This window comes from Tachyglossus aculeatus, chromosome 20, assembly GCF_015852505.1.
Source record: "Tachyglossus aculeatus isolate mTacAcu1 chromosome 20, mTacAcu1.pri, whole genome shotgun sequence".
NCBI lineage: Eukaryota > Metazoa > Chordata > Mammalia > Monotremata > Tachyglossidae > Tachyglossus > Tachyglossus aculeatus.
The window spans coordinates 12611525-12623503 of record NC_052085.1 but is presented as its reverse complement, the minus strand read 5'-3'; the positions used below and the strand labels follow the sequence as shown (position 1 = coordinate 12623503).

The 11979-nt window shown below is 51.5% G+C and overlaps 1 protein-coding gene across 1 annotated transcript in view; it reads right to left on the bottom strand.

The window, feature by feature from the left end:
* COL4A2 (collagen type IV alpha 2 chain) overlaps positions 1-11979 on the bottom strand; it is a 171263-nt gene continuing 159284 nt past the window's right edge. Inside the window, exons 40-48 of the mRNA XM_038762180.1 lie at positions 10779-10904; positions 9494-9610; positions 7526-7687; positions 7300-7398; positions 6334-6480; positions 6134-6250; positions 5556-5747; positions 4332-4618; positions 1-1194 (exon numbers count right to left, since the gene is read on the bottom strand). Coding sequence (XP_038618108.1) covers positions 937-1194; positions 4332-4618; positions 5556-5747; positions 6134-6250; positions 6334-6480; positions 7300-7398; positions 7526-7687; positions 9494-9610; positions 10779-10904 — 1505 coding nt within the window. The 3' untranslated portion in view covers positions 1-936. The remainder of the gene's footprint in view (positions 1195-4331; positions 4619-5555; positions 5748-6133; positions 6251-6333; positions 6481-7299; positions 7399-7525; positions 7688-9493; positions 9611-10778; positions 10905-11979) is intronic.

Sequence of the window (11979 nt, the reverse complement as noted above, 5' to 3'; positions counted from 1 at the left end):
TTTGAGGATTAAAAAATAAACCCAAACCTTTTATTTCGAGACAGTTACAGCAAGGGTGATAGTCAGAAAATGCACAAACCGTGAGAGGCTGGAAAGATTAAAATCCCCTTGGCAAGTCCTTGTGGCAGTTGAACGGACAATTGTTTCTGACCTGAACAGGTGGCTGTAAGAATGTCCTCAATTCACCTTGCTTTTATGTTGAGAAGTGAGTAAAAAATGGCATTATTTTCCCCCCTATGGCAGACATATCGGGCCATCTTCCTAAACTCACATGGAAGAATGCCTTCAAATCTATCATTTTAACTATACCACTGCTCTAACATTGGGTAGAAAGCCGGGCAGGTGTAGATGGAGTTCAGAGAGTCAACCCCGAATAGGATGCAGTGCAGTGAGTGGCAAAAATCTACAAAAGCGGGTCAGCCTTCCAGGATTTTGGCCCAGACTGCCTTCCCGTCCTTATTTTATTCTCGCCTCGCCCCACTCAAATAAGGGTATACGTGTGTTAGTTTTCTGGTAGAATAAACAGAATATAGGCACTTGTATAAACATGACATTAAATTATTAGCTAAACCTGCTGCTACAGGAAAACAGTGTGGCACAATGGGACAGGCTTGGGCTAGCCTTAACAGCTTGGTTTGCAGGGTTGGGGAAACTAGGAGAAGGTATAGATTTGTAATACAGAAAAGTTAGAGCGGCGGGGACCTACTGCATAAAGAAAGCCATTGTTCGGTATAACGGCTAGCGCTAAATAATGTCGGCATGCTTTTTTCCCCCCTCCCCTCAGAAGAGATAAAAAGAAAAAACAGGACTTTCCATCCAGCAGTTGAGGTAATAAGTTAAGAACAAGCACCAAAGTGATTCCCTCCCCTGCTAAAACGTCAGCGGGCCCGGGTTAGGTTGGCTCCCCGACGACAATGGGGGGTGGAGGTGGGGGGGCTACAGGTTCTTCATGCAGACCTGGCAGCGGCTGATGTGCGTCCGGATGAGGCCGGCCTTGAGGGTGTCGGGGGACGGGCTGCCCTGGAAGTTCTGCTCCGGGATGGTGGTGAGCCAGAAGCTGTACTTGTTGGCGAAGTAGTGGCAGTTCCCGCGGCCCCCGTTGCACTCGATGAACGGCGTCGCCCGGAAATCCTCCAGGCAGCTGCCGGGGGACACCAGCGACTGGCCACCGCCCTCGTCGCCGGCGGCCGTGTGCTGCGGGAAGACGGGGGAGAGGACGTGACGGGGGTGGGGGTTGGCAGCCCGCCCTCAGTGATGATGATGATGATGATGATGGTATTTGTTAAGCGCTTACTATGAGCTGGGGGGATACAAGGTGATCAGGCTGCCCCACCCGGGCCTCACAGCCTTAACCCCCATTTTACAGGTGAGGTAACAGGCTCAGAGAAGTCAAGCGACTTGCCCAGTGTCACACAGCAGACAAGTGGCGGAGCCAGGATTCGAACTCATGACCTGTTGGAGCCCGGGCTCTTTCCACTGAGCCACGCTGCTTCTCGAAGCACTTAGCGCTAATAACAATAATAGTGGTATTTGTTGTCGGTGGAAGTGGCGTGGCCAGAGCCAGGTTCTAATCTAAATCTGCTGGCGGGCCCCGGGGCAAGTCCCTTCGCTTCTCTGGCCCTCGTCGACCTCGTCTGTCACAAGGGGATGGCGACTGAGCCCACTGTTGGGTAAGGGACCGTCTCTATGTGTTGCCAACTTGGACTTCCCAAGCGCTTAGTACAGTGCTCTGCACACAGTAAGTGCTCAATAAATACGATTGATTGATTGACTGCGAGTCCCATGTGGACTGTGTCCAATCCGGGACCTGGCCCATAGAAACAGCCTAACAAATACCACAATTATTATTATATTATTCCATAATATAATAATCATCATAATAGTATAATAATGATGATGGCATTTGTTAAGCGCTTACTATGTGCAGAGCGCTGAGGGGGATACACGTGGGGCTCACAATCTTAATCCCCATTTTACAGATGAGGCAACTGAAGCTCAGAGACGTTAAGTGACTTGCCCGAGGTCACCCGGCGGACATGTGGGAGAGCCACATAAGAGAATTGTTATAATACATTTGTAATGGATACAAATGGAATTAAACGAGCAATGATTTCTTTTCCCTTCCCTCTAATCTCAAGGCCTTCGCTCCTTCCCTAGAGTCCACCGTACAACTGGACATTAGAAGCCAAAGGGGCGGCACAGTCTAGAGGAAAGAATAGAGGACCGCAAGTCAGAAAGCCTGGATTCCTGTCTGCTCCTTGACATCCCTGCTGTATGACCTTGGGTAAGTCATTTGACTTTCCTGTGCCTCTTGTGTTCTCCTCTGTAAAACACCGGTCTGAAGACATAGCCTCCTGCCCCCTAAAATGGCAAGAACAGGGACTGGGTTGGGTCAGATTGTTTTCTATCAACCCTGGTGCTCAGTACAGTGCTTGGCACATAGTGAGCACCTACCAAATATCACCGCTAAAGGGGCAATGGAGAGTAGTCTCTGCCCTGACCAGCCCCAGGCTAATGGAAGGTCACAGTCCTCCCCCACAAATACATCAAAAACAAGGAATTTATACCTTTCATTTCATTCATTCATTCATTGTCGTATATATTGAGCGCTTACTGTGTGCACAGCACTGTACTAAGCGCTTGGGAAGTACAAGTTGGCAACATATACCTAATTTCTACCTCCTGAATCTTTTTTTAGAAAATATGGTTAATGTTCTCTCTGCCCCCCAACAAACCCTTTAGTTAGCCCCTTTAACGTTCATTCATTCAGTCGTATTTATTGAGCGCTTACTGTGTGCAGAGCACTGTACTAAGCGCTTGGGAAGTACAAGTTGGCAACATATACCTATTTTCTACCTCCTGAATCTTTTTTTAGAAAATATGGTTAATGTTGTCTCTGCCCCACAACAAACCCTGTAGTTAGCCCCTTTAACATTCATTCATTCAGTTGTATTTATTGAGCGCTTACTGTGTGCAGAGCACTGTACTAAGCGCTTGGGAAGTATAGGTTGGCAACATATACCTAATTTCTACCTCCTGAATCTTTTTTTTAGAAAATATGGTTAATGTTCTCTCTGCCCCCCAACAAACCCTTTAGTTAGCCCCTTTAACAGCAAAGTGAAGTGAAGTTGATTTAAGAATCTGTTTTCAATCTGCCACAGATTCATTCAATCGTATTTATTCAGCGCTTACTGTGTGCAGAGCACTGTACTAAGCGCTTAGTACAGATCAACTGACTTTGACACCACCCTGGTCAATAGGAACAGAATGTTTGGGGGAACGAGATCGGAGGGTTTGGTCATTTCTAAATACACTATAAATATTTTCTTTTTCTGGGGCATTTCCTTTTTCCCTGCCATTTTAAAAGGTTTAGAGTTTCCTGGGGTTAGCTTTTTGCTTATTTTTTTTATGTCTGCCATCGCTTTGGTGCCAGGGCAGGTAAGTGAACTTGGCTAAGGTCGGGTTTTGGTATTGGATCCCTGCTGAATGGGATATTCTCAAGTAAACCAAGTTGCCTTCATTTTGCTGTGTTTACCACCAGGGAGCTGTGCTTTTAGCAGTTGGTGAACTTTTTTTTTTTTGGGTATTTGTTAAACGCTTACAATGAGCCAGGCACTGTACTAAGCGCCGGGGTAGATCCCAGCTAATAATAATAATAATAATGTTGGTATTTAAGTGCTTACTATGTGCCAAGCGCTGGGGAGATTACAAGATCAGGTTGTCCCATGGGGGGCTCACAGTCTTAGTCCCCATTTTACAGATGAGGGAACCGAGGCCCAGAGAAGTGACTTGCCCAAAGTCACACAGCTGACAATTGGCAGAGCCGGAATTCGAACCCCTGACCCCTGACTCCAAAGCCCGGTCTCTCTCCACGGAGCCACGCTGCTTCAGCTAATCAGTGTGGACATCATTCAGGTCCCACACGGGGCTCACGGTCTTAATCCCCATTTTCCAGATGGGGTCACTGACGCCCAGAGAATAATAATAATAATAATAATGGCATTTATTAAGCGCTTAACTACGTGCAAAGCACTCTTCTAAGCGCTGAAGTGACGTGACTTGCCCCAGGTCATATTGCAGGCAGAGCCGCGATTAGAACCCAGGTCTTCTGACATTTTTAATGGTCCCCAGATCTGCCTCAACCCAACTCAGGGAGCCAAACGAGCGATGCCACCCGCCTCGCTCCCCTTGGCATCAGCCCTGTTGCTTTCTGTCTCCGAGTTCCCCAGGGCTGGAGGTGGCTGGAAGGACGTCTTAAGTCCACCTCTCGCGCCACCATTTAAGCCCGTTTTCTGCAGGTGTGACCCCGGCGGAGGCAGGGGGGTACCTACCATGAGGAAGGAGTAGCCAATCCAGAGGCTGCGCCAGCCATTGGGGCAGTGGGGGATGGACACGTCCTGGCTGTGGACGGCGATGGCCACGGCGGGGGCCTCGCACACGGAGCAGCGGCTGATGTAGGGCTTGATCTCGTCTTCGGCCACGGGCATCATGGGCAGCGGGGCGGTGGTGGACAGCCAGTAGGACTTGTCGTTGCGGCTGGCGTAGTAGCAGACGTCCCCGGGGTTGCAGTACAGGAAGGGCATGGTGCTGAAGCGCGCCAGGCACGAGCCGGCCAGTCCTGCCCCAAAAGAGACGCCCGGGGGTGGGGGTGACGGGACCCCGTTGGGGGAGCCTCCGTCGGCCTCCTCACCTCAGCCCCCTCACCTGTTGCCAATTTGCACTTCCCAAGCGCTTAGTACAGTGCTCTGCACCTAGTAAGCGCTCAATAAATACGATTGATGATGATGGGGTGGAGTTAGTTGTGGCCGGGAGCGGGGGACTCCCCGCTTTCTCATCCCCCGCCAAGCTCCAGGACTCGGCTGAGCCGAGACCCTCCCTCACTGTGAGACTCTTAACTGTTCCCCACTGTTGGGTAGGGACTGTCTCTATATGTTGCCAACTTGTACTTCCCAAGCGCTTAATACAGTGCTCTGCACACAGTAAGCGCTCAATAAATACGATTGATTGATTGTTCCCAGAACCCTCTGCTCGGGCATTGACAGACGGGGTTCCAGGCTTCCAGAGAGAGGGGAGCCTCCCCCTCCCTCACTGTGAGACACTTAACTGTTCCCCACTGTTGGGTAGGGACTGTCTCTATATGTTGCCGACTTGTACTTCCCAAGCGCTTAGTACAGTGCTCTGCACACAGTAAGCGCTCAATAAATATGATTGATTGATTGTTCCCAGAACCCTCTGCTCGGGCACTGACAGACGGGGTTCCAGGCTTCCAGAGAGAGGGGAGCCTCCCCCTCTCGCTAATATCCCAGCGCCGTCATTCGATCGGATTTTACCGAGCACGCCCCGTTTGCAGGGCGCCGTCACTCAGCCCTTGGAAGGGGACGGTGGAACAATAGAACGGACACACTCCCTGCCCACAACGAGCTTCCAGTCTAGAGGGGGAGACGGATGCTAATAGAAATAAACAAATCGGAGGTGTGGGCGTAAGTGAATCAGGAGGTCCCTCCGTGAGATCAGCCGCGAGGGTCCTAGGACCCCCACCCAGGGGCCGTACATACCCAGGTCTTGGTTGTGGGCTTTCTCTTGGCCTTCGAAGTACAGCAGGCTGTAGCCGCTCCAGAGTTTGTTCATGCCCAGGGGACACATGGGTTCCCGGTCCGTCTGGCTGTGCTTCACCAGCAGGTAACCGATGCTGACGCTGCGGCTGGGCAGGCCGGGCATGCCGGGGTTCCCCGGGCGCCCCGGATTCCCTGGAACCCAACGGGAGAGAACGGGCGGTGCCGGCTGTCCCCCCACCCCGGTCCCCCTTCCTGTGCTATTTGCTAAGCACTGGGGGACAGCCAAGTTCATCAGGCCGGACCCAATCCAGGGCCCACACGGGGCTCACAGTCCTCATCCCCTTTTGACAGATGAGGGAAGCGAGGCACCGAGGAGCCAAGCGGCCCGCCCAAGGTCTTGCGCTCGGAGGCCTCACGACCTAGGTCACCCTGGGCTGGACTGGAACCTCATCTCGGTGAACGGAGCGGCGACGGGGTGAGTCACCCATTCTAGTTCTTCCATTTCCTCCTCCTCCCCCTGCCCCCACTCGCTCCTTCCCTCCCTCCGTCTCTAGGGTAATTAATCTGCCCCCACTTACCCTCTTGGCCTGTCGCCCCTTGATGTCCGACAGGGCCCTGGTCGCCCCTGAATCCCGGAAGAGCCGACACCCCTCCTCGGCCCTGAGGCCCAGGATTACCGGGAGATCCCCGGAAACCTAAAGACCGAGCGAGACTGCTGTTATCCAGGTGCCCTCCCCCTCCCCGCGGCCCTCGCCCCCTTCCACGTGGCGGCTCTTACCCGGATGCCCCGGAGGGCCCTGCGGACCCATCTCTCCCAGTAGCCCCGGGGGGCCCTGGTTTCCAAGGGGCCCGGGTAACCCCGGCTCCATGGCGATCCTCTGTGGAATTCCAGGAATCCCGGGCGATCCCAAAGTCCCCGGAGCACCTAGGGCGCAAAGAAAAAGATCACCGCCAGCTCCAGGGAGGGTCCTGGATGAAGCGGATGGGTAAGATAACCTTTTCATTTGCGGCGGTTCCCTACTAAAGTTCCCCCAGACTCAGAAAATACCCACAGTAATAACATCTACGGTGTCAAGTGATCACCGGGCTCAACGGGGTGGAGTTGGAGGGCAAGAGCTGTCGGGGAATTGCATTTTTACTTCGGCACCCAAGTGCCCAGCCTAATAATACAATATCTTAACTTTCAAACAGCTTTGCCTCCTTCGAAGTGGAGCTTCACTTATTCTCTGGGAGTTAGAGGCAGAATTTGGTGGCTTTATGACAAGGCGTTGTTGATCCCATTTTACAGCTAGCAAAATGGAGGGCCAGAGAGGCTAAGGAGGCTTTTGGCAGGGGCCAACAGTGATTTGGGGAAGAGCAAGAAAGAGAGGGTAGATTCCCATAGCCAACATATCTGTGAGTTCCCTATTATTTCAGGAGTGTTCTTCCTCTTATAGTTTTTTCCCTTCTTGAAGCAGTGTGGACTTGGGTTCTAAATCTGGCTGTGCCACCTCTCTCATGTAGGATCTTGAGCGAGTCACTTCTCTGGGCCTCCTTTCTCTCAACAGCAAATTAGGGATTCGATACTTGTTCTCCCTCCTATTTACGTCTGTGACCAACCCAATCAACTTGTATCTACTCCAACGCTTAGAACAGTGCACACAAAGCGCGCTTAAGTAGTACAACAATGAATTAATTAACCCCCAAGGGGAAGCATTCGGTAACCAGACCCTTGGAGAACGCAGTGCCCGCGGGACCAACTTACCAGGGTAGCCTCGGTCTCCTTTGGGTCCTACGGGGCCTTGATCACCGATGTTCCCAAACATACCCTTAAATCCCATTAGCCCTTGCTCTCCCTTAGGACCTGGAAAACAAAGGGCATGTTTACAGTTCACATCTCCACGTCCTCAACCCCTCAAAAGAACGACCACTCCTCTCCCCAACCCTTGGCCGAAAAAGGGAGACGGGTGCCGAAGCTTGGCAGTCGGTACCTTTTGTTCCAGGGATGCCGTAAACTCCAGGTCTGCCTTGGGGGCCAGGATCTCCTCCCCAGCCTTTTGGGCCCGACTCTCCAAAAAATCCCGGGTTTCCATCTTCTCCTTTAGGTCCAGGGGAAGCGGGGACTCCGGGCGGCCCAGGTTGGCCTGGATAACCTGTGGATTTTTGGCGTGAGGCAGTGGGAATCCCGGAGGCAAGCAGCAGGACGAGAGTAAACTCCTCGAGGGCGGCTCTCCCTTCCTCTGGGTGTTCCCCAGCAGCTACGACAAGGCCCCGCGCACGGTAGCATATGCCGGTCCCTATCGTGGCCCCGATTTCCCAAAGGGACCGTCCGGAAAGCCAAGTCTGACTTCTAGAATGCCATTTTCTAAAGAGCCTGGGGACAGGAGCCTCCAATTTGGCTCGAGGTTATGCCGAGACCCGAATGCAGCCCAAGCGTGGGAGATTTTTGTGGATCGACTCATGGACCAGCGGGCCACAGTGGCTGTCTGGCAGGACGGTTAGGGGGTAGAAGAGGTATCCGAGGTGGCCTTGAGGAAAGAACACACGCCTGGGAATCTCCATCCCCCCATCTGACCTCCTTCCCTTCCCCACAGCACCTGTATATATGTATATATGTTTGTACATATTTATTACTCTATTTATTTTACTTGTACATATCTATTCTATTTATTTTATTTTGTTAGTATGTTTGGTTATGTTCTCTCTCTCCCCCTTTTAGACTGTGAGCCCACTGTTGGGTAGGGACTGTCTCTACATGTTGCCAATTTGTACTTCCCAAGCGCTTAGTACAGTGCTCTGCACATAGTAAGCGCTCAATAAATACGATTGATGATGATGATGACAGATCCGGGTTCCAATCCCAGCGCCGCTATCTGTCTGCTGTGTGACTTTGGGCGAGTCACTTCACTTCTCTGGGCCTCAGTTCCCTCATCTGCAAAATGGAGAACCGATGCCTGTTCTCCCTCTTACTTAGACTGTGAGCCCCACGTGGACCTGATGATCTTGTATCTACCCCAGGGCTTAGTACAGTGCTTGGCACATAATAAGCACTTAAATACCATGATTACCGCCCCAAGATTCCTTCCAGCATGGGGCTACTCCAAGTGGAGACGGAGATTGGGACTGGAAGATTCAGTGCCCGTGGTCTGATGATGGGTCATCCCGAGAACGGTTTCCCCTCTGGACCCAAAAGCAGATGTGGTCCGAGAGGGGGAGAATAATAATAATAATAATAATGATAATAAAGTGGCATTTATTAAGCGTTTACTATGTGCAAAGCACTGTTCTAAGCGCTGGGATAGATACAAGGTGTCCCACGGGGGGCTCACAGTCTTCATCCCCATTTTACAGATGAGGTAACTGAGGCCCAGAGAAGTGAAGTGACTTGTTCAAAGTCAAACAGCTGACAATTGGCGGAGCCAGGATTAGAACCCATGACCTCTGACTCCCAAGCCCGAGCTCTTTCCACGGAGCCACATTTTGGACCACTATTTTTCAGCATCATCTTGGGGCTAAGAAGGGAGTTGGCAAATCTGGAAACCAATGCCTGGACTGGGGAGAAGCACAGTGGCCTAGAAGAGTCTCTGCCACTTATCTTGGGTAGGGACTGTCTCTATATGTTGCCAATTTGTACTTCCCAAGCGCTTAGTACAGTGCTCTGCACATAGTAAGCGCTCAATAAATACGATTGATGATGATGATGATGATCTGCTGTGTCACCTTGGGCATGTCACTTCCCGGGGCCTGTCACCTCACCTGTAAAATGGGGGTGAAGACTGGGAGCCCCACGCGAGACAGGGACTGTGTCCAACCTGACTTGCTTGGCCGTACCCCAGTGCTTAGAACGGTGCCCGGCCCACAGTAAGCGCCAAACAAATGCCATCTTGAAAATTAAAGGAAAAAACAACCAACATAAACGCATCCAGTTTCTGCCTGGTGCCCTGCACAGCATGGATTACCTTTTGTTCCAAACAGGCCAGGAGCGCCCCTGTCACCAGGAAACCCGGAGATGTTGGCAATGGGAGAAAGTCCCGGCATCCCTGGAGGTCCGCGGCCACCCGCCGGCCCCCGGTTCCCTGAAGAGGAGAAAACAGAAGTGAACACGCTCGGTCGAGAGAACGGACGGCCTCAAATACCCCGACCGCCACCCCACCTCACCCCCACAACAGCCGGCGGCTGCCCGACGTGACGGGGCTTGGAGCCCAGACCAGACGGTAGGTTTCCGGCCAACGCCCCTCTCCCCGGGAGCGGGAGAGTGGAAGTAGGGGTGGGGACCACCAAGGACACTGAGGAAACATGATTTATATTAACGTCTGTCCCCGCCTCTCGACTGTAAGTTCAGTGGGGCCAGGGAACGGCGTCTCCCAGCTCTGTTGCATTGTTCTCTCCCGAGTGCTTAGTACAGTGCTCTGCACCTGGTAGCCACTCAATAAATACCACTGATTGATGAATCACTTTAAAGAAGTCAGAATTAAAAGTGCATTTTCGGTAATATCTCCCCAGAGTATCCTGCAATCACAGATGGAAACCAGTTTGGGAAAAAACAAAATTTGAGCTCCAGTTAGGGCAGAATAATGGGGAGAAATTGAAATTCAGCTTGGCACTACCATGTGTTACTGAATGAAAACAGGCAGTTGGGAAGGCAAATCTCTAGTTTCAGTTCCATAGGGTGACAGTGTCCCAGGGCATAGAAATACCCTGTGGCCTGGCTGGCCCCCGGGCAGGGAAAAAAGCCATTCCTGAGTACAGGGGCTCTGGGGTTGACCCTCGATTCCACACTGATCCAAAAGGAGCCGGTTTTCCGTTTTTCTCGAATGAGGCTACAACAGGTGAGGAGTCAGCTTCCAAGAAGCAGCGTGGCCCCAGTGGCTAGAGCCCGGGCGTCAGAAGGACCTGACCTAATCCCAGCTCCGCCACTTATCAGTTGTGTGACCTTGGCCACGTTGCTTCACTTCCCTGGGCCTCGGTTCCCTCACCTGTCAAATGGAGGGTGAAGACGGGCGAGCCCCCCCGTGTGGGACATGGACTCTGTCCAACCTGATTACCTTTTTATCATCATCATCAATCGTATTTATTGAGTGCTTACTGTGTGCACAGCACTGTACTAAGCGCTTGGTAAGTACAAGTTGGCAACTTATAGAGACAGTCCCTACCCAACAGTGGGCAGTGCTTAGGAGCATGCCTGGCACACAGTAAGCCTTAACAAATACCACGCAAAAGAAAAAACAAAAATAAGACACCCACCTGTAGGTCCTCTCTCCCCTTTCTGTCCATCTGCCCCGCTCGGGCCAGGTTTAGGGTTGTGGTCCCCTGGTTCGCCTTTTTCACCAGAGGCCCCCAGAAATCCTGGGTCCCCAAAGTCATCTCCCCCTGGTAAGGAGTTAGAACAGGAGTGAGTTACCAGTGCTTGGGCGTCTTATTCTCATCTAAAATGATCCTAAGCCTTGGAGCTCTCTTCCTCCCTTCAAGGCCCTGCTGAGAGCTCACCTCCTCCAGGAGGCCTTCCCAGACTGAGCCCCTTCCTTCCTCTCCCCCTCGTCCCCCTCTCCATCCCCCCATCTTACCTCCTTCCCTTCCCCACAGCACCTGTAGATATGTATATATGGTTGTACATATTTATTACTCTATTTATTTTACTTGTACATTTCTATCCTATTTATTTTATTTTGTTGGTATGTTTGGTTCTGTTCTCTGTCTCCCCCTTTTAGACTGTGAGCCCACTGTTGGGTAGGGACTGTCTCTATGTGTTGCCAATTTGTACTTCCCAAGCGCTTAGTACAGTACTCTGCACATAGTAAGCACTCAATAAATACGATTGATTGATTGATTGATTGATTGGAGCGGAGAAACAGGATGAAATGAAAATTGACAGTTACCCATCTAGCCTGAACACACCCTAGTGTCCTAGGCAGCGGGAGGCGGCTGTGGCCCAGTGGGCCGGACTTGGTGCCAAAGGACCAGGCATTACAAACGGTCGGCGTGACAAACCAGCATGGCTTAGTGGCGCTTAGTAAGTGCTCTGCACACAGTAAGTGCTCAATAAATACGATTGATTGATTGATAGAGCCCAGGCCTGAGAGTCAGAAGGACCTGGGTTCTGCTCCTGGCTGCGCCACGTGACCTCGGTCAAATCGCTTCACGACTGAACGAATCTGCCCCCAATCCCAGAGCCGTGGCCCTAAGGAATCAATCAATCAATCAATCAATCGTATTTATTGAGTGCTTACTGTGTGCAGAGCACTGTACTAAGCGCTTGGGAAGTACAAGTTGGCAACATATAGAGACAGTCCCTACCCAACAATGGGCTCATAGTCTAGAAGGGGGAGACAGAGAACAAAACCAAACATACTAACAAAATAAAATAAATAGAATAGATATGTACAAGTAAAGTAAATAGAGTAATAAATATGTACAAACATATATACATATATACAGGTGCTGTGGG